This window comes from Ipomoea triloba, chromosome 15 (genome assembly GCF_003576645.1).
Source record: "Ipomoea triloba cultivar NCNSP0323 chromosome 15, ASM357664v1".
Taxonomy (NCBI): Eukaryota; Viridiplantae; Streptophyta; class Magnoliopsida; order Solanales; family Convolvulaceae; genus Ipomoea; species Ipomoea triloba.
In genome coordinates, this window is record NC_044930.1 from 8,303,740 (window position 1) to 8,328,711 (window position 24,972).

The 24,972-nt window shown below is 36.9% G+C and overlaps 3 protein-coding genes across 3 annotated transcripts; all 3 read right to left on the reverse strand.

Annotated features, from left to right (window-relative positions):
- Window positions 1–24: 24 nt before the first annotated feature.
- On the reverse strand, window positions 25–4,162 carry LOC116006492 (U-box domain-containing protein 44). Its single transcript, XM_031246889.1, has 4 exons — window positions 3,899–4,162; window positions 2,495–3,087; window positions 2,087–2,396; window positions 25–1,970 (listed from the first exon to the last, which is right to left on the reverse strand). Exons 2-4 carry the CDS (start codon window positions 3,047–3,049, stop codon window positions 391–393), a joined length of 2,445 nt encoding a protein of 814 aa, XP_031102749.1. The 5' UTR covers window positions 3,050–3,087; window positions 3,899–4,162; the 3' UTR covers window positions 25–390.
- Window positions 4,163–9,379: 5,217 nt separating this feature from the next.
- LOC116006437 (epidermal growth factor receptor substrate 15-like 1) lies at window positions 9,380–16,062 on the reverse strand. Its single transcript, XM_031246800.1, has 13 exons — window positions 15,589–16,062; window positions 13,828–14,890; window positions 13,353–13,571; window positions 13,053–13,267; window positions 12,825–12,899; window positions 12,640–12,711; window positions 12,437–12,535; window positions 11,949–12,020; window positions 11,706–11,820; window positions 11,252–11,320; window positions 10,848–11,145; window positions 10,652–10,727; window positions 9,380–10,243 (listed from the first exon to the last, which is right to left on the reverse strand). The coding sequence occupies exons 1-13, from the start codon at window positions 15,721–15,723 to the stop codon at window positions 9,812–9,814; spliced, it is 2,940 nt and encodes a 979-aa protein (XP_031102660.1). The 5' UTR covers window positions 15,724–16,062; the 3' UTR covers window positions 9,380–9,811.
- Window positions 16,063–19,701: 3,639 nt separating this feature from the next.
- LOC116005615 (DNA replication licensing factor MCM7) lies at window positions 19,702–24,566 on the reverse strand. Its single transcript, XM_031245859.1, has 15 exons — window positions 24,371–24,566; window positions 24,225–24,292; window positions 24,033–24,092; window positions 23,704–23,927; window positions 23,210–23,396; window positions 22,933–23,055; window positions 22,760–22,849; window positions 22,354–22,496; window positions 22,050–22,227; window positions 21,645–21,836; window positions 21,374–21,546; window positions 21,005–21,208; window positions 20,667–20,832; window positions 20,270–20,491; window positions 19,702–20,110 (listed from the first exon to the last, which is right to left on the reverse strand). The coding sequence occupies exons 1-15, from the start codon at window positions 24,402–24,404 to the stop codon at window positions 20,006–20,008; spliced, it is 2,169 nt and encodes a 722-aa protein (XP_031101719.1). The 5' UTR covers window positions 24,405–24,566; the 3' UTR covers window positions 19,702–20,005.
- Between the last annotated feature and the right edge of the window lie 406 nt (window positions 24,567–24,972).

Consider the following 24,972-nt stretch of genomic DNA (forward strand, 5'->3'; position numbering starts at 1 on the left):
TGTTTAAGTAGCATAGAATGGTGCTTTTTAATGCTTAATCCATACTCCATACATTGCAAAAAGATACAAAAGTAACCTTTGATTGTTTGAGGTGTGCTACACAAGAAAAGTACAGAATTGGCAGTAATAGCAAAAATAATATCACATTCCAACCTATAGAGCTGAGTAAATGAAGACCAAAGATAGATTATGACCAGAAAAAATGGACCATGGGAGAGAAGAAAAATGAAAATATAAAACCATCTACAAAGAAGAAAATTGGGAAGCAATGTATATACCTGCACATCTGACTCTTCACAGAACAATAAACAATTTAGATTTTATCTTAAGAACCTCTAGAGTGGAAATAAATACAAGGACCTCAACGCGAAGGAAACCATTTGCTGATCCCTATCCCATGTTCGGGAAGACACCAGAGAAATTTGGGATTTTATCAACATGCTTCAACGCCCGTTCAGCAATCTGTCGTGTACGATAATCAGCATGCTGGAAAGCATCCACTAGTGCTGTGCTCACATTTGGATCACCTGAAACCTCATAAGCTATATCATCAGTGCGTAGAAGCCTCTCAACTGCCCAAACAGCTCTTCTCCTCAGATTCTCGGTGCGTTTCTCAAGTAATATCTGAAGTATGGGCTTGATTCCTTCTGCTTCACATAATACCTGCACTCCTTGTTCAATATCAACGCCATCGTCCAATAAAGATGCCAGAGCTGCGAGTGATGCCTCAACCACCTTCTCTTTGGTATGGTCTAGGAGGGCCACCAACTCTTCCACAGCCTGCCCTTCCAAAAGACAAAAGGTTTCTTTTAGCGAACATGTTCCACGATGAACTTTACACAATCCAGTTATAACAGGCGGCTGGCTTAAACAAGGGAAGATGGATACACAAAAGCCAGGCTTAGGCAACTCAGGCAATCTGGTCAAATTCTTGGATTCTTGGGATAGGTTCTCCAAAGCCATAGCAGATACCATCTGCACATTGTCAAGCCCGTTCATTTTCAAAAGTTCAATGAAAAGTGAAGCAACATTATATTCGCGACAAAGAGCAAGAGCATCTGGCTCATTAGACAGCACAAAAGTGATCCTTGCAAGAACTTTCACAAGCCCTTCTAGATATGGAGTTACAAAGCGGCTACCTCTTATTCCTCCCTGTTGGATGCCTTCTACCTTGGAGATGACAAGTTGGAAGAGCTTTTCATCAAGCATCTGCCTTGTAAGGCCCACGTCTCGTTCTGGTAGATCAGCTAAAAGTCCTATAGCTGCTGCTTGTTCCTCAGCTATACCACCAACATTCTCTGATATGACCTTGATTAGGCTACCAAGCTGACCAGACGTACCCCTTAAGCAACCTGCTAGTTCCTGACCCATATGTGGAGAGAGATTCTGGAGAAGTTTTATGGAAGCCACTCTCAGATCCTTCTGCGGAGCCTCAATAAACTGAACCAAACTGATTATAGCACCTGAGCTTTTAATAGCAGATACAACACTGATTACTGAGGTGGGGGAACTGGTCAGTCCAACAAGGACCTGAAGAAGCTTACATTCTATTGCAGGTCCAGTGTTGCTGATAAGATGGAGAAAGTTATGAATAATGTCCTCAGAGACCAAAGTCTGATGATCAGGACCAAACGAAACAGAATCAAAATCATTGCCTGAGGTTACAATATTTGCTAAAATTGTTGCAGAGACTTCTTTTAGTCGCATGGGCAGTGCATTGGCACCAATGGTGAAGAGATCTTTGACAAGGGGGGAAAGTATACCTTCTCTTATCAAGACCTTGGCACTGACCTCATACGATGATATTTGATTTAAAGCTTTTAAAGCGGCCTCTCTAGCTTGAACGTTACCATGTTTCATGATATTAATCAGTGAAGAACCAACAGTCCTAGCTACTAAGACTTTCAAGTCATTGTTAAGGACCAGCTCACCTAGAAATGCAGCCATTGAAAGCTTGGTCTCATTTGATCCTGAAATGTAATGGGATATACAGGGATAGTGAGTTAAATAAGAAGCTAAAAAACTGAACAGAACAAAATTTTACTGAAAGATACTTGACACATAGTATGAAGGTTAGTTGAAGCACCTTCAAGTAGTAGTCCCATAAGAGGTCGTAATCTACCATTTTCTGCCATTTGTCTTACATTGCTTTCACATTTTTCCAGATTTTCCAGGGTCTTTTCTGCATTCTCAACAGTAACAAGATTTTCTGAATTGCTACTTGCCATTCCAACTAGGATGAGAATTGCTCCATTAATTGAACCAATCTTTTCACACAATGACTCAGATTTGGATAGCTCAAATAACAAAGACACCGCTTCTTCTCTCTCTTTGGATTGCTCATGGGATAAGAATTTTACTATTGTCCGAACAGTATCACCCTCAGCCATTATTTCCTGAAAGTTTAGAAGGTAACTGTAAGTTATGGGTACAAACAACCTTGAACCAACTTTGTTGAGAAATATTTTTAACAAACTAACAGACATTGTACAACCTTATTTTCAGTGTCATCCACTACAACAGCTCGAAGAGTTTCAAGAGCTTTGCGCCGAACTCTGCGACTGGTGCTCTTTAACATGTCTATAATCATTGGTATCAGCTCTGCATTGCGGATTACACGGGTATTAGAGCTACTTTTCTGGCAGAGATGCTCAAGAGTATGCAACACTCGCAGAATATCAGTCTCTGCACTTCCTAGAGAGAGTGTTCTGCGAGCCATATCAAGCTGAGCAGCTTCGTTACGTGCATTCCATTCTTCAATGGTGTTCCGCAAGGCTATACTTGGATTCAACTCAGTGGTTCTCAATTCTCTTTGTGTCAAGGGGCAAACAGGATTTCTTCTGCTTGCCTTGCATTCATTAAACCATTTCTCAATTGCTTCCCTTTCAAAAGTTTGCCCACTTTCAATAGTTACAGGATCACGCATTACTTGCTTTGTAAGAGGGCATATAAATGCATCATATGTAGGTTCCAAATATAGTCTCTCAAAATGGTAGCTATCATCTGATGGGCTACCAATTTCAAGATTGCCATCCCAGCTTTCAGCCATCTAAATAGTGTGCCCGTCAAAAGGAAGAAATGATTTTCCTTCAGCCACATACAAAAGCAGCAAAACTGTTAATAGCTTCCATAATTAAACGGAACCCCATCATAAAACTTTTGAGAAGATCCTCACTAGGGCTGCTAAAATATGAAAATAATCACAATAAAGTGAATATGGTTTCTCGGGGTGAACCAAAATTTCCTAATTTTGAAAATTCACATTCCCCTCATTAATTCTGAGTATGCAAAGATGTTAAAAGAAGAATAAGATAAAAGGTGCACGCACAAGTATGTAACATGTGAAGACCGAAGACAAGCATCATCAAATGCCAATAAACTTTAGCTCTCAGCATTTCAAAGTTACATTACTACTCTGGGCTTTAACCGGGTGATCGGTATTCTATTCTCTATACCTTTCCATTATCTCTAATCTTCCTCACTTGAAGCTAGTTTAAACTTGAAAGTAACATTCTGATTCTAAAAAACAGTGTGCCCTTGGTAATCTTCATTCTTATATTGCTCACATAACTACCCACAAACTCTTTTGGAATATTTAATCAATTAGGCAACTAAACCAAACCCCAAATTGTTAATTGTCCAACTCGTAAGATAAAGTCTGATCTAAACAATCCCAAAACCATCTCCAAGATAAATCAACTGGTAAAACTTCCATACTACTACAAGTCCAACTATAAATTCCTTCCAATTTCTGTATCCAATTCAATAATCAAGCTCAAAATCCACCTCAACTAATAGTAATAAAACATTTCAGCTCCAAACACGGTAAACAGAATTAACTGATTCCAAAGCACAACAAAAAGCGTGATGGATGAAGATTAAGAAGAAGAAGATTTACCTTGTGGCGGAATTCTTGATGAAGCTTAGGAGCTAAGTGGGAAAAAAAATCAAAAGTTGAAGCTTGCAGCGATGGTGTGGTGGAAGCGAGCAAAGAAGAAAAAAATGGTAGAGAGGAATTGCAGGAGGAGGTTTGAATCTTCCATGAAACGTTTGATTTAGGGTTTGGGTCGGTCCATATGGAGGGCAAAGGGGCAATATGGGAAGAAGGAAGAAGGAGGGAGGAAACGAGCTGGCAACTCCGATCAATGACTAAAAACAAGTGGAAAACAACAAATATATACTTTAATACTCCTATTTACGCTTAATTATAAGAAATTAATTTATGAAAATTATTGTTAGTTGACTGAAAACCCATGTATAGTCTTCGCTGTACTGTTGAAGACACAGACAGAGAATTAGAGAGAGAGAGAGAGAATTGAGGGTGTGTCGTTTGACGTTGTTACTGTAAACTTGGAGCAACTGTCGTGCTTTTCTTTTTTACTTTTTACTCCTTTTTTTTCCCTCCATTTTTATGAACTATAACCAACAATTTACTACTGCAATCATTTACCATAATCGAGTAACTAGTTTTCTAGCCCGTCATTCTATCTCATGAATTTACATGGGTTTGGTTGGTGGATGGAATTAGGAAGAAAAATAATTGTAATTTTGTGAGAAAATGATAAAGTGAGAATTTAAAATTATATTGGTTGGTAGACATGATAAATTATGCTATGGACTTGGGCCTACCTTGCAATGTGGACCCAAGTTTAAAACGCACGTCTGGAATAACGGTGCCGGTAGTGGCACCGTTTTCTCAGCTAATGATATTTTTTTGTGAATATAGAGTTCAACAATTATGTTATACTGTTGAATATAGAGTTCTGTAATTGTGAATATAGAGTTCTAAAATTATGAATATGAAGTTCTAAATAGAGAGGACAACGAAGCGGGGAGTGGGATCCTCGTCCCCATCCCCGAAATAGGCTCCCATTCCTCGCCCTCGCCCCGTTTCCGGCGAGAATGGAGAATTATTCCCCATCCCAATCCCTGCGAGAATTTTGCAGAGACGGGAAATCCTCGCCCCGTTTTTTGAATGATGCTAAATATTATACGGGGAATCGGTGATGGCGACAGGGACGGGGATTGGGAATCGGGGTCGGAGCAGGGAGTGCCCTATCCGTCCCGTCCCCATTTCCGAAAAAAATTGCTCGAACCCATTCTCGTCGGGGCGGAGATCGATTTTCTCCGTCGAGGAGGGTTGAATTGTCATCCCTAGTTCTAAAAATTGTGAATATAGAGTTCAAAAATTATGAATATAGAGGAACGAATTATGAAGACAAACAGAAAGTTAACGGCAAGGAATGAAGCAATTTTTTTTTTATTCAAACGACATCGTTTTGAAGCAAAACAACGTTGTTTTGTACCCGAGTCTATAACATAACAACTGGGTAGACATGAATATAATGATTGAGAATTGAAAGGGAAAAAAGTGAATAAAAACTAAAATGACTAAAATGTCCTTATAATATAATAATAATAATAATAATAATAATAATAATAATAATAATAAAGATAAAATAGTCATTTACCATGGAATTACAATTCCCAAGAAAACTATGAATTGCAATTTCCTTCAACAAAATCATGAAATTGTAATTCTATGGAGTTTGGTAGGAATGAAATTACAATTTCATCCTACGAAACAACCGATAGAGTAATATAGACACTTTTATTATCTCTCCTCTAAATTTTTCAAAACGGTTTTATGGGCGTTTTTTAGAAAGAAATATGTTGTTATCATGTAGTGTAGTTTTAACTTTTAATTTGTTGATGTTTCTCACCCCTTCTAATTAAATAATAATAATTTATTGCCGTAATCATTTGCTAGAATCGATAGAAGAAATGAGACATTTATTTACAATTTTAATGTTTTCACAATTTTTTAACATAATTGAAAAAATTGTGCCCAATGACTTTGTGGTCAAGTGACATGTAGTAACTTTCTTAAATGGAAGGTTATGAGATTGAGCTCAGGCGATTTTGACTTTTTGTACTTCAACGGATTAAAAAAATATAGATGAAAGATATTACAATGTAATAAAGTCAGTATACTAAAAAGAATGAAAACTAGTAAAAAAAATATAATTAATCCTTTCAAAAAAAAATAAATAATTTTACTACTAATATATGCATGTAGAATTCATACATGCGGTTTTTTGAAGGATTTTGGCAGAGAAAAAACCATGTGTAGAATAACAAAGTTGATGGGAAGGCAAAATTATGGAGAGTTTTTTCTCCTGATTTTGCAGGAGGAGAATAAAAAATAAATAAATAAAAATAAAAAACGCAATTTGCGCCCCAGAGGGAGCGTGTTGTCCACGCGACCAGTTTCACTTTTAAAGCAACTTTTTTTTTTTTTGTGTTGTCATAATTTTTTTTCTTTTTTCTCTTTCCTCTCATATTCTTTCCTAATCACTTACAAAAACTCCTTAAAAACCACAAAAAAACTTCACTATTATGGATGCTCTTACACCTTAGTGTGAGATTTTTGAGGAGATTTTGAAGGTGTGACTAGGAAAGAGAAAATTAGAGTGGAGGAAAAAAAAAAGAAAAGAAAAGAAAAAATAAAATAAAATACATGAGACGCAAGTCATTAAAAAAAAAAAAGAAAAAAAAAAAAGAAGGTGGCGACCATTTTGGTCGCCTTCACCGGCGAAGGAGAAGGTGACCAACTGTCCCGACCAACTTTATTTTTTTTTAATTTTTTATAATGTACAGAAAAATAAATAATAATAATAATAATAACAAACGCATTTGGGAGATGTGTTTCTGACACTGAAACGCATCTCCCAAATGCTCTTTTCCAATTTTTGTTCCAGTTTTAAAATCTTCACATTTTTATCCACTTCTCTATTTTCTTTCACATTTTAATCATTAACCCCACGAATACTACTACTACGGAGTATTATTATATATATACCCTTTTGGTCATTTTACATGTTAATCGTTAATCTAAACAGCTAATTTTACCAAACATCTTTTTATAAACCGCTAATACATTCCGCTGATCAAACCCGCTAACAATCCGCTATTTGATAACTGCTAACACAATTAGCTACCGCTAACCGCGGATAACCAAACAAGCGTAAATTGATGAATGTAATAATACATAGATTAAATTAAACATTTCACGTTAGCACAAAATGCAGATTATTAGTATGACATTGAATGATGAGATTGATTCAACTTTAGACAAACAAAAGTGATGATGGGTGCGGCAATACACAATGATATGGTGAGCTTTGGCGCTGTCATTAGAGATTCGAATGGGAAGTTTGTGGCTGCTCGTGCTGGTCTTCTATATTGTGATAAAGATCCCTATATCGCGGAGGCATTGGGGGTCAAGGAGGCGCTCACCTGGCTGAAGGAGCGCAATCTAACCCATGTCATTCTGGAATTCGATTGTTTAAATTTTTGTAATGCTTTTAATCTTTCTCTCTTAGACCTTTCATATGTTGGTGTTATAGTTAAGCAATGTAAGTTGATTGCTAGTAGCATTGGGGACTTAATTGTTCGCCATGTCGTAAGGTCAGCGAATCACGTAGCTCATGTTCTTGCACAAGCGACTGGTTCATCTACTATCCTTGGTTTGTGGGATTCTATTCCCCCGGTTTGTATTTCGACTTTGGTTCATTGGTAATTTATTGAAGTTGATTTGTTTTCAAAAAAGTGATGATGGGTAGATGCATGTTTTAGAGAAATAAAAGTATCAATGGGAGTGAGAAAGTTTTTTTTTTTTTTAATACTTTTAAATCTATTACAATGTAGTATTTGTCTATACATACTTTCTAATTCTATTGAAGCATAAAGAGTTAATGTCCGATTTAAACATGTGGTCTCCTATTTGAGAGAGGTACACTTATGCACTTATGCCGTTTGATCTAAAGATTGAGAAACTTAAAAGATAAGAAAGAATATAATCACTCTCTAAAGTCTTAACAACCCTTCTGGTTATCTTTTATTTTTTAATTGTTCCAAATTTGCTTCAAAAAGTTTCCCTCACTGATAGTTGATTACAGCCGATAGTACTAGTCTACTAGATCAGAGAATGGAGTTTTGTCTCTTCTATGTGGAATTGTGGATATTTGATCCAGCAAGAGTTTTATCACTATTTTCTTTTCTTTCTTTCTTTCTTTTTTTAATTTAATTTTCTTTTAATTTGTTTTAAGTTGGTGGTTGGTGGCTTGCCCTAAGGAGATGGACGTATGTAATCATTATACATTGGACCATGGTTAAAATAGATTAATTGTATAAAGTCCATTTTTAATATATTAAGTGAAAGTCCATTTTTAATATATTAAAGTTCAGTTTCAGTATCTTGAGTGTTTATTTTAGTGTACTAAAGGTTTTTTTGGTATATTAAAAAAAAAAAAAACATTTATCAATGGTCTACATTGCAAATTTTACTATGCATGATCCATAGTATAATTTCCCGAATACATGAGGGTCAAGATATGGATTCAAACATTTGAATAATAGGGCTTTTAGTTGGGACTTGGGAGGAGTGAAATAGGAAAGAAATGAATTGTAATTCGGTGATAAAAAAATAAAGTGATAATAAGACAGGAATTCAAATTACACTATTTGGCCTTCGCGCTTTGGGCCATTACCTGGCCCTATGAATGGCTCCCACTCGACACTCATATCGAAGGCCCGGTACCTGTCCCTTGACACCCTGTAAATACTACATTTATTACTGGAGAAGGGACTTTTGGCTATTGCCTCTTCATAGCTAGTAGCCTGAGAACCTGCGCGACCGAGCTACCTTTGTTACATCTATCGGCATTTCCGACCCTTAGACTAAACCGAACCGATCCAGGTTCGTTCATTGTGTAATCAATGGCCGCTGAATTCTTTATTAATAATACAACCGTATTTCACCGTTTTCGGGATATTTACACTATCAAATGTGGTGTTTCATATGATGGAATTGTAATTCCATTCCTACCAAACTCCATGATTTGGTTGGAGTGAATTGCAATTCCACAGAATTATAATTCCCTCCAACCATGGAACTACAATTCAACACTTTGTGAAATTGTAATTTCATGATTTCAATTCCCAATCATTTTATTCATTCCAACCAAACAATGTAATTTAGATTCTCATTTTATTCTTTTCCCACAAAATTACAATTTTTTCCTCTAATTCCCTCCTAACCAAACGCATGTAAGGTCATCGAGACTAAGCTCCACTCCAAACCTTAATAATACACTACATGCATATAAGCAATCATTTTAATCACTTGGACTGCAACAAGAATAACGTGTTTATTTGTAGGGAGGTAAGAGTTGGCAGCCAGAAATATTTTTGGTACAACTATTTTTTATATCATAATTCCTTTTCAAACTCGGAAAATTTTTCCCAAACAATTATTGCAAATACTATTTGCAAATTGCAAGATTCGAATGTGAAATATTTAATTTTTTTTGCCTCATTCAACATTTCAACTTTACGTTTATTTCATTTGAACATAAAATTCAATAAGACAGACACAACATAAAAACTTTGTTGAAATAATCAAGAAAGATTAAAACCAAAGGCCGAGCACACTACCTTGCGTATTCCACGAGTAGTTTATACCACAACAAATAACAATGGAGGAAAAAGCAAAAACCAAGATGATCCTGAAAAGTCAAGAAACAAAAATATGTGCATGCCACCAAGTTTAAACACCCTCCACTTCTATCTCAATCTGGAACGCTTGCTTCAACAAATGGATGCTGCTGCACTGCGGCAGAGACATCAGACCTTAACAGCCGGACTATGTCGTATACAAAACTTTAAGAATCTGTCATATGATTTGTTATCGCCAACAACATATGGTGCAATGCTCTGGTAAAACTTGGCCGTGTGCCAAAATTACAATCTAGAAAGCATTCCAACTATCTGTACTCTTTTTAGGGGTTTGACTCTCTGAAGATACCTTAAATGGACCGCTAGACCCAAATGGGTCAGAATCATCAAAAGAGAACCCCCGGCTGTGATCAAAGCCACTTGTGCTGCTCATGGAGTCGAACCTCGTGAGAGTTTCTCGTTGGGGGGAAGAGGTGCGATCATGAGTACTGAAGGAATCGTACCTCGAGAAACTTTCAAATGGATCACCTGATCCAACACTGTATCTTCGTGGTGAATTCCCAGCTCTTGAGAGGGGAGACCCAGGAACAGAATCCTCAAAGGTGAATGGGCTATTCTTCTGAAATCTACTCTCTGCTGCTGGGGATCCTGTTCTCACTGGACTTCCACCAAAATCATTCGACCCAAAGAAATAATTTTCCCCATGTTTATCATGATTTGAGTCCTGTAAGAAGAATATGGTAAGTTAAGAGCAGTTAAAATAGATATGTGGAAGAGTATTGACCAGGTCCCTTAAATTGACTATCAATAATCAGGAGATTTTACATCCTTTAACAGGCTGGAAGAAAACAAAGTGATTGTGGGCAATTGACTAGTATCAAAATTTCAGGCAAATGAAGTTTTTTTTCACCATAGCACCTTTTCTCTCTCTAATCAGATTACATCCTCCTTCCATTCTTATCATTTTTATCAGCTAAGTGATATTACACCAGATGTGAATAATAGAAAATCAGCACTTGTACATTCTAGTGATTCTCAAAAAATCAACCTCAATATACATTAATACATACGCAAGCACACTGCACACACACGAGCAGTAAAAAAAAATTGCAGATTAGAAAAGTATACACACCTTTGCACTGAAGCCCCACACAGAATCCACGTCATCATTATTGTCAAAGGTACCCCAAGCAGATCCATCAAAGCTTCTGTTGGTCAAATGAAATGCAAAAAGAGATTCAGACTATGGCACAAATTGTAGAAAATAATGCAGTAAAATAAGACAATCAGAGTTTTTTTTAACAAAAAACATAGAAAATAGTACAAACCGATTAGTTTCAGCATCTGTTTCAAAACTCTTTCCAAAATGATCATCAGAGAATTCCTGGGATGGGCTTTCAAATGCTCTTTGTCCTGCAGGACTACCCTGAGGGCTTTTTGACTCATCCTCGCTGTGTGCATATGTTGATTCCGTTTCAAGAGTACTAACTCCATGACTAAAAAGTTGTTCTGACTTGGCCTCAGCATTTGACATGGAGTTGGGGGAATTACTGCGAGTAGGAGAATTTTCCCTCTGATGTGATGTTGATTTGGCAGTTGCAGACACAGCAACATCAAATGAAAATCCTGATGGAAAAAGCAGGAACAATTAGGATACACACACAAGTGTGTGAGTTTCCATGCTTTGACTCAAGAAAAAATTACAGGAGGAAAAGGTGGACAGGAATGTCACCTTCATCTTCAAATTTGTCCCAATCTTCATCCCAAACAGCTGATATTTCTGGAATACCGGGCTGCCAACCTTAACAAAAGATCATTTTAGACAAATTAGTTGAAATAAGAGGCAAAAGATAACAGGAACACAGAAAATATAGCAGGATCAAGCATTACAGTTTTGCCACTAAAAACACAATAAAATTGTAACCAAAAGCATATCCTCTGGCTGCCATCAACGGCATTAGATAAGAATTAATACCGAGTGTTCTCATATATATGGCTTGATAAAACCTAAAAATAGTTCACAAAATGCATAGTTACAATGAAGGCCTATCCACTGATGTTATTTCCATGCTATCCATCATAAAATCCCAGTCACAACTCACAACTACCCCCACCCCCCAGGCACAAAACACACAAAAAAATAAGAGGGAAATCAGTAAAAGGAAAATATGAGAATAAATAATTACCATGGGGAAGCTCAATTAATGCAGTGGACTTAATGGTTACACTATGTTTCTTGCAACGCTCTGTCAAGGCCTTCAGAAGCTCCTCAAGATCAGATTGAATGCGGTCAGCACGAACCTAGACCAAACCAAGGATGATTAAATATTCATACTGTGTTAATACTATTTTCTTCCCGTTCAAAAAAAAAAAAAAAAAAAAAAGAGGAAGCAAACACCAAATACTTCTTTGCAAGCTACAATGTTCACCTGAAGAATACCATCTGCACTGCCACCTTGTTCCATTCTTACGATAGCCTGCTGTAACTCCAGCTTCCTCTCCTAGAAAATGTAAGTTTTCATTAACTTATCTCCATGGAAAAATGAAAAGCCAGTTTTTCATAAGTCCATATGTGCTTAAACATTTTACATTCCAGAAATAACTACATAAACATGTTATCAAATGAGAATTTTGCAACGCTTAATGGAAAACAAAGCATGGATAAAGACAAAAGTAATCTGGATACAAAAGCTAAATGACATACTATTTTCAAGAAATAGAGAGAAATGACCGTAGAATTTGTAGAAAAAGATGACAGAGTGTAAAAAGAGAAATATGTACAGTTATTCAGTTAATGATGAAAACTGTTCATTGGAAATAAACATATCATTCTAGGGAAAACCACAAATGAGTACAAAGGATACACAGCCTAAACTTTTCCTAAAGAAACAACTGAACGGCATATGAATAGTATTACCTGAACGTCACGAAAAGCAGCCTCTTCAATTGTTAATTTAGAAGCAATTTCTGCAACTTGCTTGTACTTCTCTTCATATTTCTTTTGAAGCAACTCAGCCTAAATCAGGGAAATGATCATGGATTATAAGGAAATGGAAGCGGGGCTAGAAGGAATCAGAGGCAGACATGCACACACAAAGGTCCATGTTTGCAAAAGTTTACCTCACGTTTATCAGCTAAAGCCCTTTCTGTTATTTCATTGAGCCGGTTATCACATCTACTTTTGTAGAGAACCTGATATGGGAAACAAATACAAGTGTAAGGAGGAAACCAGAAAAAGTTGGGGAAAAGAAGACCGAAAGAGAAGCAAGAAAAAAAAATTAAAAGTTACAGGAGAGAATACTCACGAGATCCTGCATTTTGGTCCTATAGTACTCTAGTTTCTCCCGAGAATCCAGAATCAACTTATCCTTATCCTCAACCTGCCATTGATCAAAGTAATTACATTTAATTTTTTTATTGAAATGAATTTAAGTTTATTACCTATAAAATATACGTAACATATATAGTATTCCATGTATGGTTGTTAATAGTGATGAGATCATTTCGAATAGCTTCCTCCAGAAGAGGTATACCTTCTTCTCTCCTTCCTCTTCCCCCTTTGACTCTAATGTGTTCTGCTCCCCATTACTTAACTGGTTTGGATTAGAATTCTCCATTGTTAATGATCCTGTGTTTTGCTTATTGAATTGCATTGATCCGTCAGGCTGAGGAGCCATGGGTTGCATCTGAGGCCTTAGACCAGCATGTGAGCTTTGCTGTGCGCCAGGCAAGCCTTGATGGGGCAAGCCTATAATTATCCATACAGATAATGTAAATTACAAGTAACCCACCAAGTTAAAGATAAAAGCACTTTGAGACTACTAAATTGATACCAGGTGTTTGCCCCCAGCCAGCTGTTCCATAAGAAACAGTTGGAGGACCTGCTAAGGAAATCAGAGTCTCGTCAAGCAAAACACTATTTGGAAGTGTTGAAGGAATGGGCCGGCCTTCCCTGTATCGCTCCATCAAATAGAGAGCAATGCAGAACTCCCTCAAAGATAGCATACTGTCATTATCTTGATCAGCCAAGTCCCAGACCTGCTTTAAGACCTCTGTAGGAGGTAGAATTCTTTTATTCAGCATGGTTTGATATGGTAATTAGTATGCATGATTCATAAAAACTTAGACCAACTCTTCCTTGGCAATCAAGTACTATGGAAATAAAGGTTGTTCCATTGTTGAAATGACACATGACAATCCAAAAGACAACATATTTGTATATATTCCTAGAAATATTCCATCAAAATATAAAAGGAAAGGGACATATTAATCTTTGACATGACAGTAACAAGCATGCAAGATTCATACCTCTTGGCAACCTCCAGCTCAAAAACAAATTGCGTGCCTGTTCCCCGGTGATTCTTCCATCTCTATCAGTGTCCACTTCCATGAACACTTTTGCATACTTCTGAACACCAGCTCGAGTCATTTTTGGCCAAGAAGGCTGTGGCTGCTCTGCTGTAGAATTCGCAGCACCTGCTGGAATTCCAGATGATGGAAGTGGCGTTGTTGTTTGAGCAGAATGTTGTTGGCTAGTTTTTGGTGTTGGCTGTGTTAGCTGCTGCTGACTACCACTAGATGGCCTGGTAAAAGTACTCTGCAATGCCTCAAAGGGGTCAGGCTTAGCTGAAGACTGAGAACCTGAAGTAACTGGAGCCAAGGCAGTGGAGGCAGGTGCATTACTTGCTGAAAAGGGAGGAGCAGAACCCTGCCTGGGTAAAGTTTGGGACACAGAAAAGGCTTCTCCTCCAAACATTGAGTCTGAAGTATTCTCATTCTGAGGGCTAACTATAGCTGACAATGAGTCCAGAGACCTTGATGCAACTAGAGTATTTGGAGTAATTCCTCTATTAGGTGTAGGTCTAGTTGGTCCACTGGTTGTCCCACCAGCAACACCATGCAGGGCTGGAGGGCCAGAAGTAACTGCACCACCACCCCTGGGGAAATCCAAACCAGCAACACCATGCTGGGGTCGCACAACACCGGTAGAAGGCGCAGCAAGAGGAGGCCTCATCAGATGACTACCTTGAGATGGGAGGTACTGCTGGCTCTGTGGTGCCTGTCCTCTGAACCCAGGATGTTGAGAAACAGTTGGAGTAACAGCACCCACCTGAGGTCCAACTGTTCTCATCTGCGGTGCGGGTACAGGTGCAGGTGCAGCACCAACTGAATTTGACTGTGGTGCAGGTATAGCTGCAAGATTTATTTGTGGAGCTGGGATTTTAGCTGAAGCCGGGCCATACAATGCTGCCTTGACAATTTCTGGTGTTAACTCTCGCTTGCTCTGTGCTACTGTCACTAGTTTCAGAGCATTATAAAACTCCCCACGGCTAAGGAAACCACTATGACTCTGATCAGCATGCATCCACACCTACAACCAAGAACAAGCCATTTTTTTTTCAGAATTTAGATGTGCTGATTAAAATCTATACAGAAATATTGTACATACGGCTGGTCTATTTGAATTCTCACTGCTGTTTAGCCTCTAAAAAATCCTAAGAAAGGGATAGCCAAGATCTATACACCCTGAATAAACCAGCTCACAACATCCTTGAACTCCTATGTCTTGAATGCTCACATAGTTTTGAAATTATATATTCACAGTAACAAATAAAAATACAAACAAGTGTGGAAAGGCCATCATGAGTTCCTGACACCACCATCATCATCAAAAAAGACCACCATAGGTTTCAGTTGGAGATGTAAAGCTCTAGATCTTGTGCACCTCAAGTTCTTACAACAGTTCATGGACCAACTGCAACACTTTTATGTATTTACATAAGCAGCCTAGTGCTTCATAGTTATACTATACAAGTCATTTTCCTTCTGAGTCACTAGTGCCATCCAAGATAATACAGAACTTGATCATCTTAATTCTCAGGATTCAAGCAGAACATACTGGAACTCTGACTCATAAATGGCTAAATTCTTCGAACTTGGCAACATAGTTAGAGATCAATAACAAAGTGCACCTAAGACTTGATATCGAGGCTCAACCCTCCAACGTTATACAAATAAGAAAATCACTAAAATGAGCATAGTATTGAAGAGAAGTAAAATTGGGATTACCTGAGCTAGAACCTGTTTCGGTAGATTAGATCCTTGGAGAAAAGAAACAGCTTCAGCTCCACTGATCCTACCATCCCGATCCAAATCTGCTCTCTGAAAGTAGACTTCAAATTGCTCCATACCCTGCCCCGCCATTCCACTTCGATTCAACCCCTCAATTGCTCTCAGATCAATGCACCAAATCCGTAATTCTCATCGCACCTATCACAGATTCCAGCAACAAGTTAAAATAACTTCGAACATCCCCCAAGTTTTTCAGATTTGAATTTTCCTTCGTGGATGAAGTGTGACAGATTTGAATTCTGTAAGCTGACAGAAAAAATAAAAATAAAAATTCTTTGAAATAGAAAAGATTATATATTTTTTAAATGAGATTTTGGGAAAAACGAAGCGGTTGGATTGCAAATTCACAACTGAATTAGGTTTTCCCCAATCGAGAAGGAGAATAGAACTATGGAAGACTATTATGTATGCACTCACTCAGACAGAAACCGGAGGATACAAATCTGAAAGAGTTGTTTTCTTATGTGCCCGTTTAGTTTTGGAAGTTTAGGTATTGACCCCTTTGTTATTATTTAATTGAAATTAGCTAACCATTGTTGCAACATCAATGGCCAAGCTGCCATGCCAACTTATGGCTTTTGTTACCAACTTTGGTCATTGGTCATGATTGCATTATTCTTTAATTGAAGATGATGTATTGAGTGAGAGTAGTATTTTTATTGATTCTAAGGTAAAATACTATATCTTTATAATTTATTTCACTAAATTATATTTTTTCATGCGAATACATATTTTTAAAAAATAATTTTAGAAAAAATGTCATATAATTTATGTCGTTGCTTATTCCAGACTATTTACTACCAATCTCTTCACTACTAGCTACGTTGCTTACACATTTTCAGTCATTTTCTCCCTTTTGTTTTGTTTCCTCCTCTCGCATTCTCTTAGTCTCACGACTTAATTTCCCTTATTTTTATCTTCTCCTCTAACATCACCAACCACCACTCTATTTTTTTAATTGAAAAATTCATAAGGCACCATCTATAGCCGATCTTCTCTGATTTTGCATAGCGAAGTGCTTAAATGGTCAATTTATGAACATTTATGTTTGAAAAAAAAAAAAGGTTTCGATGGGTCTCTGTTACCCTCACTAGAGTCATTGGTGATAACTTTTAGATTACAAAGAAGTAGATTTAATGAGAGACAACTTCCACATTAACAATGAGAGATCTAATGGGTGAGAAGAACTTTATGGGAAATGAAGGGCGAGAAAGATGATATAGAGAATGGAAAAAGAGGCACAACATTTTAGATTTTTTTTTAACATAATGAATAGTTTTTTGGAATTGCTATGTGAAAGAGTTTATATCTAAAGAATAGAAAACGAGAGCCATTGTTTTAGGACACATTTCTAACTGTGCTTTATTGTGATATGTCAAATGTGAATCTTTGAAAGATATTGTTAAATGGCAGATAGTTGATGTTGTATGAAGATATTTTGCAAGCCACTTAGGTTTGGATCCAGTGACATATCTTACGCGTCTCTAATTATGCTTAGCAAGTTGTAGAGATTTTTTCCTTATTCATCTATTTCAAGTTATGCGATGTGATTCAAAATTTGAATCCCACTCAAAATCCAACTAATAAGACCAAGCATTATAATATTCAATAAATTATTCAAACTTTAGTAGGGATCGCAATTTCCAATGTCCCAACAGGGATCCTCGCTCATCGCGCCCAATAGATACGGGGATGGAGGGAAAATGTTTGAGAACGGGAGTAGAGACAATAAATGTTTCAAATTCCTAAGCAAAAGAAAATTGAATCTTTGGTCCCCTAGTGACAACTCAATCCCCCAATTATGAATGTATCTATATTTCACCCCTTAGTTATGAGTGAAGTAGCGTGTTTGGTCGATAACATTAGAGATTCGTCTCAACATGATGGAAAACTAAGAAACCCTTGTATATTGAATTAGTAAAGTAGGAAATTCACAACTTAACTCGTTATATTGAAAGTACTCCCGCGTCATTATTTTGCACACCCCATACTCCCATAGTCATTTTGTTCAAACTCCAAAAATATTTCTCCAATTAGGTAAGTAACTAAATTTGTTGTAATTTATATCTACAAGATAACTACATAATTAATTTTCTCCATATTTATGAACTAATATAGCTATTATTTATAAAATGTCATCTTACAGTTTTGGTATTTAATTTCGTCTTTACCCGAATTTAGAAATATTTTTTATGTAGATATGGTGATCTATTACCCATTAAAATGTAATGGACTTACACTAATCCAAGTTTAAAAAATTAATAAATAAATAAAAACAAGTGTGCCCACGTTATGGAGTAAGTTTTTTATTTTTCTAGAAATTGTATTTTATGTGGTATTGTATAAATAGAATTGAAAGATTAAAATTAATTTAAAAAAAAAAAACTGGAGTTGTGGAGTTTTTTAGATAGGTTGATATGGATGTGTTAGACCGTGTTGTAATGGTTATACAAAGATTATTAAAACATCTAGACAAGAATAACGTGGAGATTCAATCTTTGAAGTGCACACTAATTTCATTATATCAACACTAAAGTACGGAGTATCATTTTAATTATACTGTAATTTTATTTGACAATATACATTATTGCATGAACTCTATTTCTTTTAGTTTCATTTTCCACATACTAATTTAATTAATAATAACATTGAAGTATAATATTAAATTAAACTTCATGTAGTTCATTTGACAATTTATCTTATTGTATGTGTTATGTTTTTTAGTTTCATTTTTCACAATTAGTTTCATTATAGTGTTATGTTTTTTAGTTTCATTTTTCACAATTAGTTTCATTATAGCAAAATTAAAGTATCATTTTAATTGCCAAGCACCTTGTGCTAAAATAGCATGTAGTGGCTCTCCCATATATTATGAGATCAAGCCTTAGTGGAGGCGGTACTGACTCTTAGGATTAGTTGTATTAAAAAAAAAGTATCATTTTAATTATACTACAATTCCATTTGACCATATATGTTATTGCATGAACTTTGTTTTTTAATTTCATTCTCACACACATTAATTTCATTTTAGTAATATTAAAATATGATTTAATTTTATTTTTTGTTCTAGATTTATAGGTAACAATTCACTTTTAATCTTTTTTATCAGAACATCCTAATTTGGTCCTAGTATTATTGTTACATGAACAATTTTTTATCCTCCATTAAGGTAAGCGTAGGCCTAGTAGCACTGAAAATACAGCAGCGCGCACCCACGGAATCTCTCTTGCTGCATAAAAGCCTTCCATAGCCTCTGCGGTTTAAAGCTTTACCACTCTCTTTTTCGCAGCTTAATGCCAATGAACAACTCTTCCAGATCTTCGATGTTAGCTCCGGCGAACCTGGAGACAGAGAAGCCGCATGCGTACAATGACGAAGATCTGGAGAACAAACAGAGCTCCTTCTTAGTGGTAGCTCTCTGCCCTTGTCTCTTTTGCTTCATACTTTTAGTGGTAGTTGTCTCCATCGTTCTCGCTGTCAAGTTCCGTTTGTTCTGCCACACCCCGCTTCGTTCTCTTATCTTCAAGAAGAGCTGCCACTGATCCATCAAAACTTCTACTCCGGTATACCCGTTTAATTGAAAGCGGAAATCTGTGGTGGAGTAGGGAATTTTGTAGTGGTGTGGATTGTAGATCTGAGTCGGAAAATTGTGAAAATGATGTGAGCGGTGGCGGCAAATCGAGAGAGGATCCGGAAGAACTAGATAAGTGTTTGATGAATTGTATTTTACTTATCCTATTTGTCGTGTATGGTTTGGTAGTTGTAAATTTGTCTAGAAAAGGGTGTATCACTGTATTGTATTCAATTTATTGCGTGCATATGATTTGGCTTAAATAACTTAAACTAAACATCACGGGCGAACTACTATATAGTGTGACAATATTTCAGTTATTATTCCAAATAAATAGCCATATGTTCGAACTTTAGATTCTTTTGATTGAAAATATTTAAAAAAATATAGAACAGATACTATTTTGTAAAAATCATGATTATTTAAAAAGAAAAAAAAAACATCACTGCACCGTATCTTAGCTAAAATGGCACCAACTATTCAACTAAGCCTTAGTCCTGACCCATATTAAAGAAAAATGGGAGTAGAATAGAGGCTTGCCTTAATGAAAGGGAGCTTAAATTAGGTCTTGCATACAAATATTGTAATGAAGCGTGCATGTTTCATCTTCCTAATTGTAGCAAGCAGCAGCAAAGCTAATAAAACCTAGGAACATTACAATACATATGTGGGCACAAGATTGCTAATTGCTATGAACCAACCCTCAAATATTTCAGCATACAGTGCCTCTGGTTGGTCTACCGTCTACAGGTAAACAATAATGGTGGCATATGGTGGGTGATATCAGGCATCAATGAATCGAATATCAAAAGTATTGGGATGAATCTGCCACACATTTAAAGCTGCATATTCCTCCAGACATTCCTTCAGCTGAGCTTCACTGTATCCCTGTTCATAACAACACATCACTCACACTAATGAATTAACTGCAACAGCAGATTTATTAGAGAATTTTTTGGTTAGTTTTTGTGCTTTGTTAGATGAGAGAGGGACTGGTGTGGTAGAAGAGGGTGACAAACCAAGTTTGTATACAAAAAATTAGCTCACCTTTCTAGATATCCAGTTGAGTGCCTGTGTATAGCTAACATCCATCCTGTTAATCCTAGCAGCTTCATCACGCAAGATTGAATATATGTCAGATATCGCGTCCAACCCAGATCTTTGTCGATCATCTGAATACAATGAAAACTTTGACATTTGCATTAAGCGAAGTGCCTCATCTACATCACTTTGAGCAACAGTCTCTGAGAACCTGAGTCTGGCGAGTCCCTGTAGAATAAGAGAGTGAGGAGACATGCCATGAGAATACTAATTGTGCACTCAAAACAAGATTACGAGAATATTCTCCTCCTCTTACTCTGTGCTATGGTTTTAACCCCTGTGAGTGCCAAGCAAAATGTGATAACTAGATTGTTATTTGCTTGGAGAGGGAATAGGAACTTACTGCTGAAATCCTAAGAATACTGAGCAGTGTTCTGACAGTTGTATAAGAGTGAGGAGTGTTTGATTTTGCTTCCTCTTGCCTAATGCTGGAATATGCACTGGCAATATATTCCTCCAGTTCTCTTGGAACACAAGGAGACAATTTCCTTGCAGTTGAAATATAGGCCCTAAAAACAAGTAGAATACTGTTAATTCATGAAGAGCAACAGATGCTATTAAGTGTCGACATCACTCTGTACTATTTTTATCCTATCTGTAAAATACAGCATCTATCAAGGGGTTTTAATTGTGAAAACTTATAAGTAAAAACTCCAGAACTACATGCGTAGTGACATTTACCGAAGCACAGATGGATCCAGTGGAGTGAAGCCAAGAGCAGGAGACTCTTTTTTTTGATGAACATAGACAACATGCCTAGCCAACTCAAGATCAGTATCCATGTCAGCCCGGTCCAAGATCAACCACAGGAGGTCAAATCTTGATAGCAGGGCAGGAGGGAGATTAATGTTTTCAGCTGGTGTCCTTCGTAAGTCGTATCTTCCCCTGAAATTGTCAAAATTTCAAGCTATAATAAGTGTATGCATGAGCATGGTTTTTCTGAAGCAAGTTGGCTTATTTTTTTCTTTTACACATGTACCCAATGCTAAAAACTAGGAGAAACCATCAATGAGCTGCGAAGTACAGAGTTCAAAGAGTATGAATGTTTACCAGGCAGGATTAGCGGCAGCAAGGACGGCAGTCCTTGCATTCAAAGATGTGGTGATCCCAGCTTTGGCAATGCTAACAGTCTGTTGCTCCATTACTTCATGTATTGCTGTTCTATCTGACTCATCCATCTTGTCAAACTCATCAATAGCACATATACCCATGTCCGCCAATACCTGATAAAAGTTAACAAGAGCCCAAAGAAATTCATGACTGGATGACAAAAAGATCCAATGATACTGTAATCCACAAACAATGAAGAAAAAATTCTCACCAATGCTCCTCCTTCCAAAACCATCTCATTTGTCACCGGATCCTTCTGAACAGCTGCAGTTAGTCCCACACCACTGCTCCCTTTTCCTGTGGTATAGACACCTCGTGGTGCAACATTAATTATGTGCTTAAGAAGCTGACTTTTTGCAACCCCTGGGTCACCCATCAAGCATATATGTATATCTCCTCTAATCTGCATTTATAAAAAAAAAAGTCATAATCCATAGACCAAGGGCAAAACATTAAAGGAAACTAGATATCCGAAGTTCATTCGTATATAGAAGTTAATTGTAAAAACGCATAGGAAGAGAGAAATTCTAATTCTTATAAGCTGCAGCCTTTATTCATAAAATTTAAACATTCCCTTTAAGAATAGGTGGATTGAAAGTTCTGCCTAAGCAATTACCTTCATGCCATCCTTCAACTTTCGATGAGGAGCACCCACTAGGAGAAGAAGAAGAGCTTTTTTAATATCCTCATGTCCAAAAATTTCTGGGGCTAATGATCTTGCAAGCTTATTATAGATATCACCATCCTCAGCTAATCGAGATATCTGCTCTTCTTCATCTTCTCTAAACTCATATCTGCACATAAACACCAATTGATGGTCCAATGCACTAATTTATCAAGTGAACGTACATCTTATTCATTCTCCATTGCTGCAAAGATGATATACTTTTCAAACACTTTAAATATTGTACAAAGCTTACTCCTCATATTTTTTCTTGAAATGGGTAACAGACATGGCTTCCAAGTAAGTATCTGCTATTAAGCCTGCTCGCATTGCTCTAAATCCAGTGTAAGGGATAGGAAGGAAAATCCCCGACAATTCAACAACATCACCAGGGGCTACCTGCCATGTTGAGGTTTTAAAATACATATTCCACATTAATAAAAGATAAGAATATTGATCAATATCCAGTGTTAAGTTTGGAAGCATGATAAAACGTATCGACCTTAACCAAAGAAAAGAATGTAAAACACACCCTCTCTGGCAAAAAAGAGATACTTGGTCAAATAGTTTAATGGTTTTATATTTATAGAGTATACAAATAAGCATTATCTTGACAAATCTATTAACTACACCAAGAAATAAAAGTATCACTGATGGCCAACCTTTCTTGTAAGTTCTCCCCTAAAGTGAACAGTCATTGATCGAGGAATATGACCTTTAGGAACATGCTCGGCCAACTCTTGAATTTTGGCCTGAGATCAGTGCCAAAAAGTAAACAAAATTAAGATCTATGTGTTAACACATATTGCAATCCAGATCAGGTGAATGGGCAAACCTCCTGAAATTTCAAAAACTTTGATGCTCTCAGTTGAAGGATAAGATTCCCCTTTGTTCTATTTATTTTGCAGCGAGAGGATGGGCATTCAAATAAAGGCATGAATACCCTAGCAGTGACCTCCTGTTAATAAAATGAAATAACATTCAGATCAAATAAAGGTGACAAAAACTATGATATCTGATGTTCTTGAAGTACATCATGCCTCATAACTGTTAAATGAAATAACTGTTTTGCATGGACTCAACAAAAATGGATATAACCAATTGAAGTTCACCTGATAAATTTCAAATCCACACTCTTCACATGTGTACACAGCAACCTGCATCAATGGCTTTACATCGGAACAGCGAGTCACAATGCCAGCAATTTTGACAAGCTGACCAATATATGAAGCCTTGACCTCCCTAATTGTAAGTGGCCGGACTTTAGAAGATGTTGTGATGTCACTGATGTAGACTTCACTGGTATCAGCAAAGAAAACTATAGTTAGGAGCGGTTTGCTATGTTTGTTACTATAATAAAGCTCAGATGGTTGAACTAGCAAATCTACTACAGATAAACTAAAGAGTATTTTGGTCTCAAAGCAAGACCACTATCTGGTCTGCTGCATATTTAACAATTCACTCAGGTGGACCAAGACTCCAAGGAAATGAGCCTTTATTGTAGGAACACTAGGGTCATAAACAATTCAATATGGAGAAAATTTGGAATTTCAATGTGGATAGCTAAAGGAAGAATAAGAGGCTCATTTTGATTTGTGGAGCTTACTAGAAACGCTTAATTTCAGGAGGCATCCTTTGCCGTGCATCAGAACCATCAGTGTTCTCAGTTCCTTCCTCGGATCTCTGTGTCATCAAGATATCATGATCCTCATCATGAAACACCTCTGTTGGTTCCGGCATGAGCTCATCAATGGCACTTGCAAATATAGCAATATAGCGACGTGTGTTTTCTCTGACCCTCTGAAAGAATTCTTCATCCAAGTCCTTGTACTAATAAAATGACCGAAATTAGTAAATTTCATTTAAGCAGCTCAGATTAAGCAACTACCAAAGATTTATTCTTTGAAGAAAAAGAAAAGGAGCTACGGAACTTACACTAGCTAGGTCTTCAAGCACAATCTGGATAGCCTTGAATTTCCGATTGGCAACATCTTGCTGAACAAAGTGCAAACGAAAAGGAAGGAAAGAAGTTAAGACATGAATTGAACATTAAACTGAAAATAATGAGAATTTGAAAATTGAAAAAGAACACTGAAACAAATAACATGTTGAGAAATGAGAACTCACTAGGATATTCAAGTATTTGGCCTCGCCATCTGAATCGGGGAAATTCGACAGAAAATCTTTGGCGAGATCTACGTTCCAAATAAAAGAAATGTCTAAGCATCGATACAAAATGCATCAAAATGGGAGGGGGAAAAGGCCCATCCTACCTTTATCTCGATCGAAATCATGACCATCCATCATCTTGCCGTGACAGGAAACCGCCCTGCTTGGAGTCGCCGGTTGCTAGTGAATACGCCCTACTTGAGCTCGCTGGTGAGGTCGACGGCGGTCACGGGCGGCTTGGGGCTCTGATCGAGCTGTCGCTGAGGTCGACGGTCTTCTAGGGTTATCTGAGCGGAGGAGAGATGGCATTGGCGCCAAAATGTGGATAGTTAAAGGCAGTAGGGAGAGCTTTGGCGGGAAAATGAGTAGGGTGGGATAGTGTGATTAGTGTCCATGGCTCCAAGCGCTACTGTAGCGCGTATTTGTTACACTCTTCACAACATTATTATTTTGCATTTTGTGTATGACTTGACTTGTTTCATTGGATTAAAATTTAATTAATAGAAATTGAATTGATGGAATGTTTGGTACTCTCTTCGTCCCATTTCACTATTTGTCTATTTGTTTCGATTAATGAAGTTTGACTAAAATTATTTTTAATTTAATTTTTTATAATATTAAATTTAGTATTAATATATAAAATTTATAAACTATATTAAAAGTGTTATTAGACATAAAAAAAAAAAATTTCAAAATAATTAAAAAT

Bases quoted from the DNA above. Each gene is read 5' to 3' on its own strand.
- LOC116006492 (XM_031246889.1), bottom strand. From the start codon at position 3,049: ATGGCTGAAAGCTGGGATGGCAATCTTGAAATTGGTAGCCCATCAGAT. The intron at 2,397-2,494 runs GTTGTACAATGT...CTAAACTTTCAG, and splicing joins TGGATGACACTGAAAATAAG to GAAATAATGGCTGAGGGTGA. The intron at 1,971-2,086 runs GTGCTTCAACTA...ATTACATTTCAG, and splicing joins TATGGGACTACTACTTGAAG to GATCAAATGAGACCAAGCTT.
- LOC116006437 (XM_031246800.1), bottom strand. From the start codon at position 15,723: ATGGCGGGGCAGGGTATGGAGCAATTTGAAGTCTACTTTCAGAGAGCA. The intron at 13,268-13,352 runs GTATCAATTTAG...GGATAATTATAG, and splicing joins TGGCTGGGGGCAAACACCTG to GCTTGCCCCATCAAGGCTTG. The intron at 11,321-11,705 runs GTAATTATTTAT...TCTTTTGTTAAG, and splicing joins ATTAATTGAGCTTCCCCATG to GTTGGCAGCCCGGTATTCCA.
- LOC116005615 (XM_031245859.1), bottom strand. From the start codon at position 24,404: ATGATGGATGGTCATGATTTCGATCGAGATAAAG. The intron at 21,547-21,644 runs GTGAGAATTTTT...AACTTTTATCAG, and splicing joins TTTTGGAAGGAGGAGCATTG to GTATTGGCGGACATGGGTAT. The intron at 20,833-21,004 runs GTAAATGTCACT...ACTTGTTTTTAG, and splicing joins CTGGATCCATCTGTGCTTCG to GGCCTATATTTCAACTGCAA.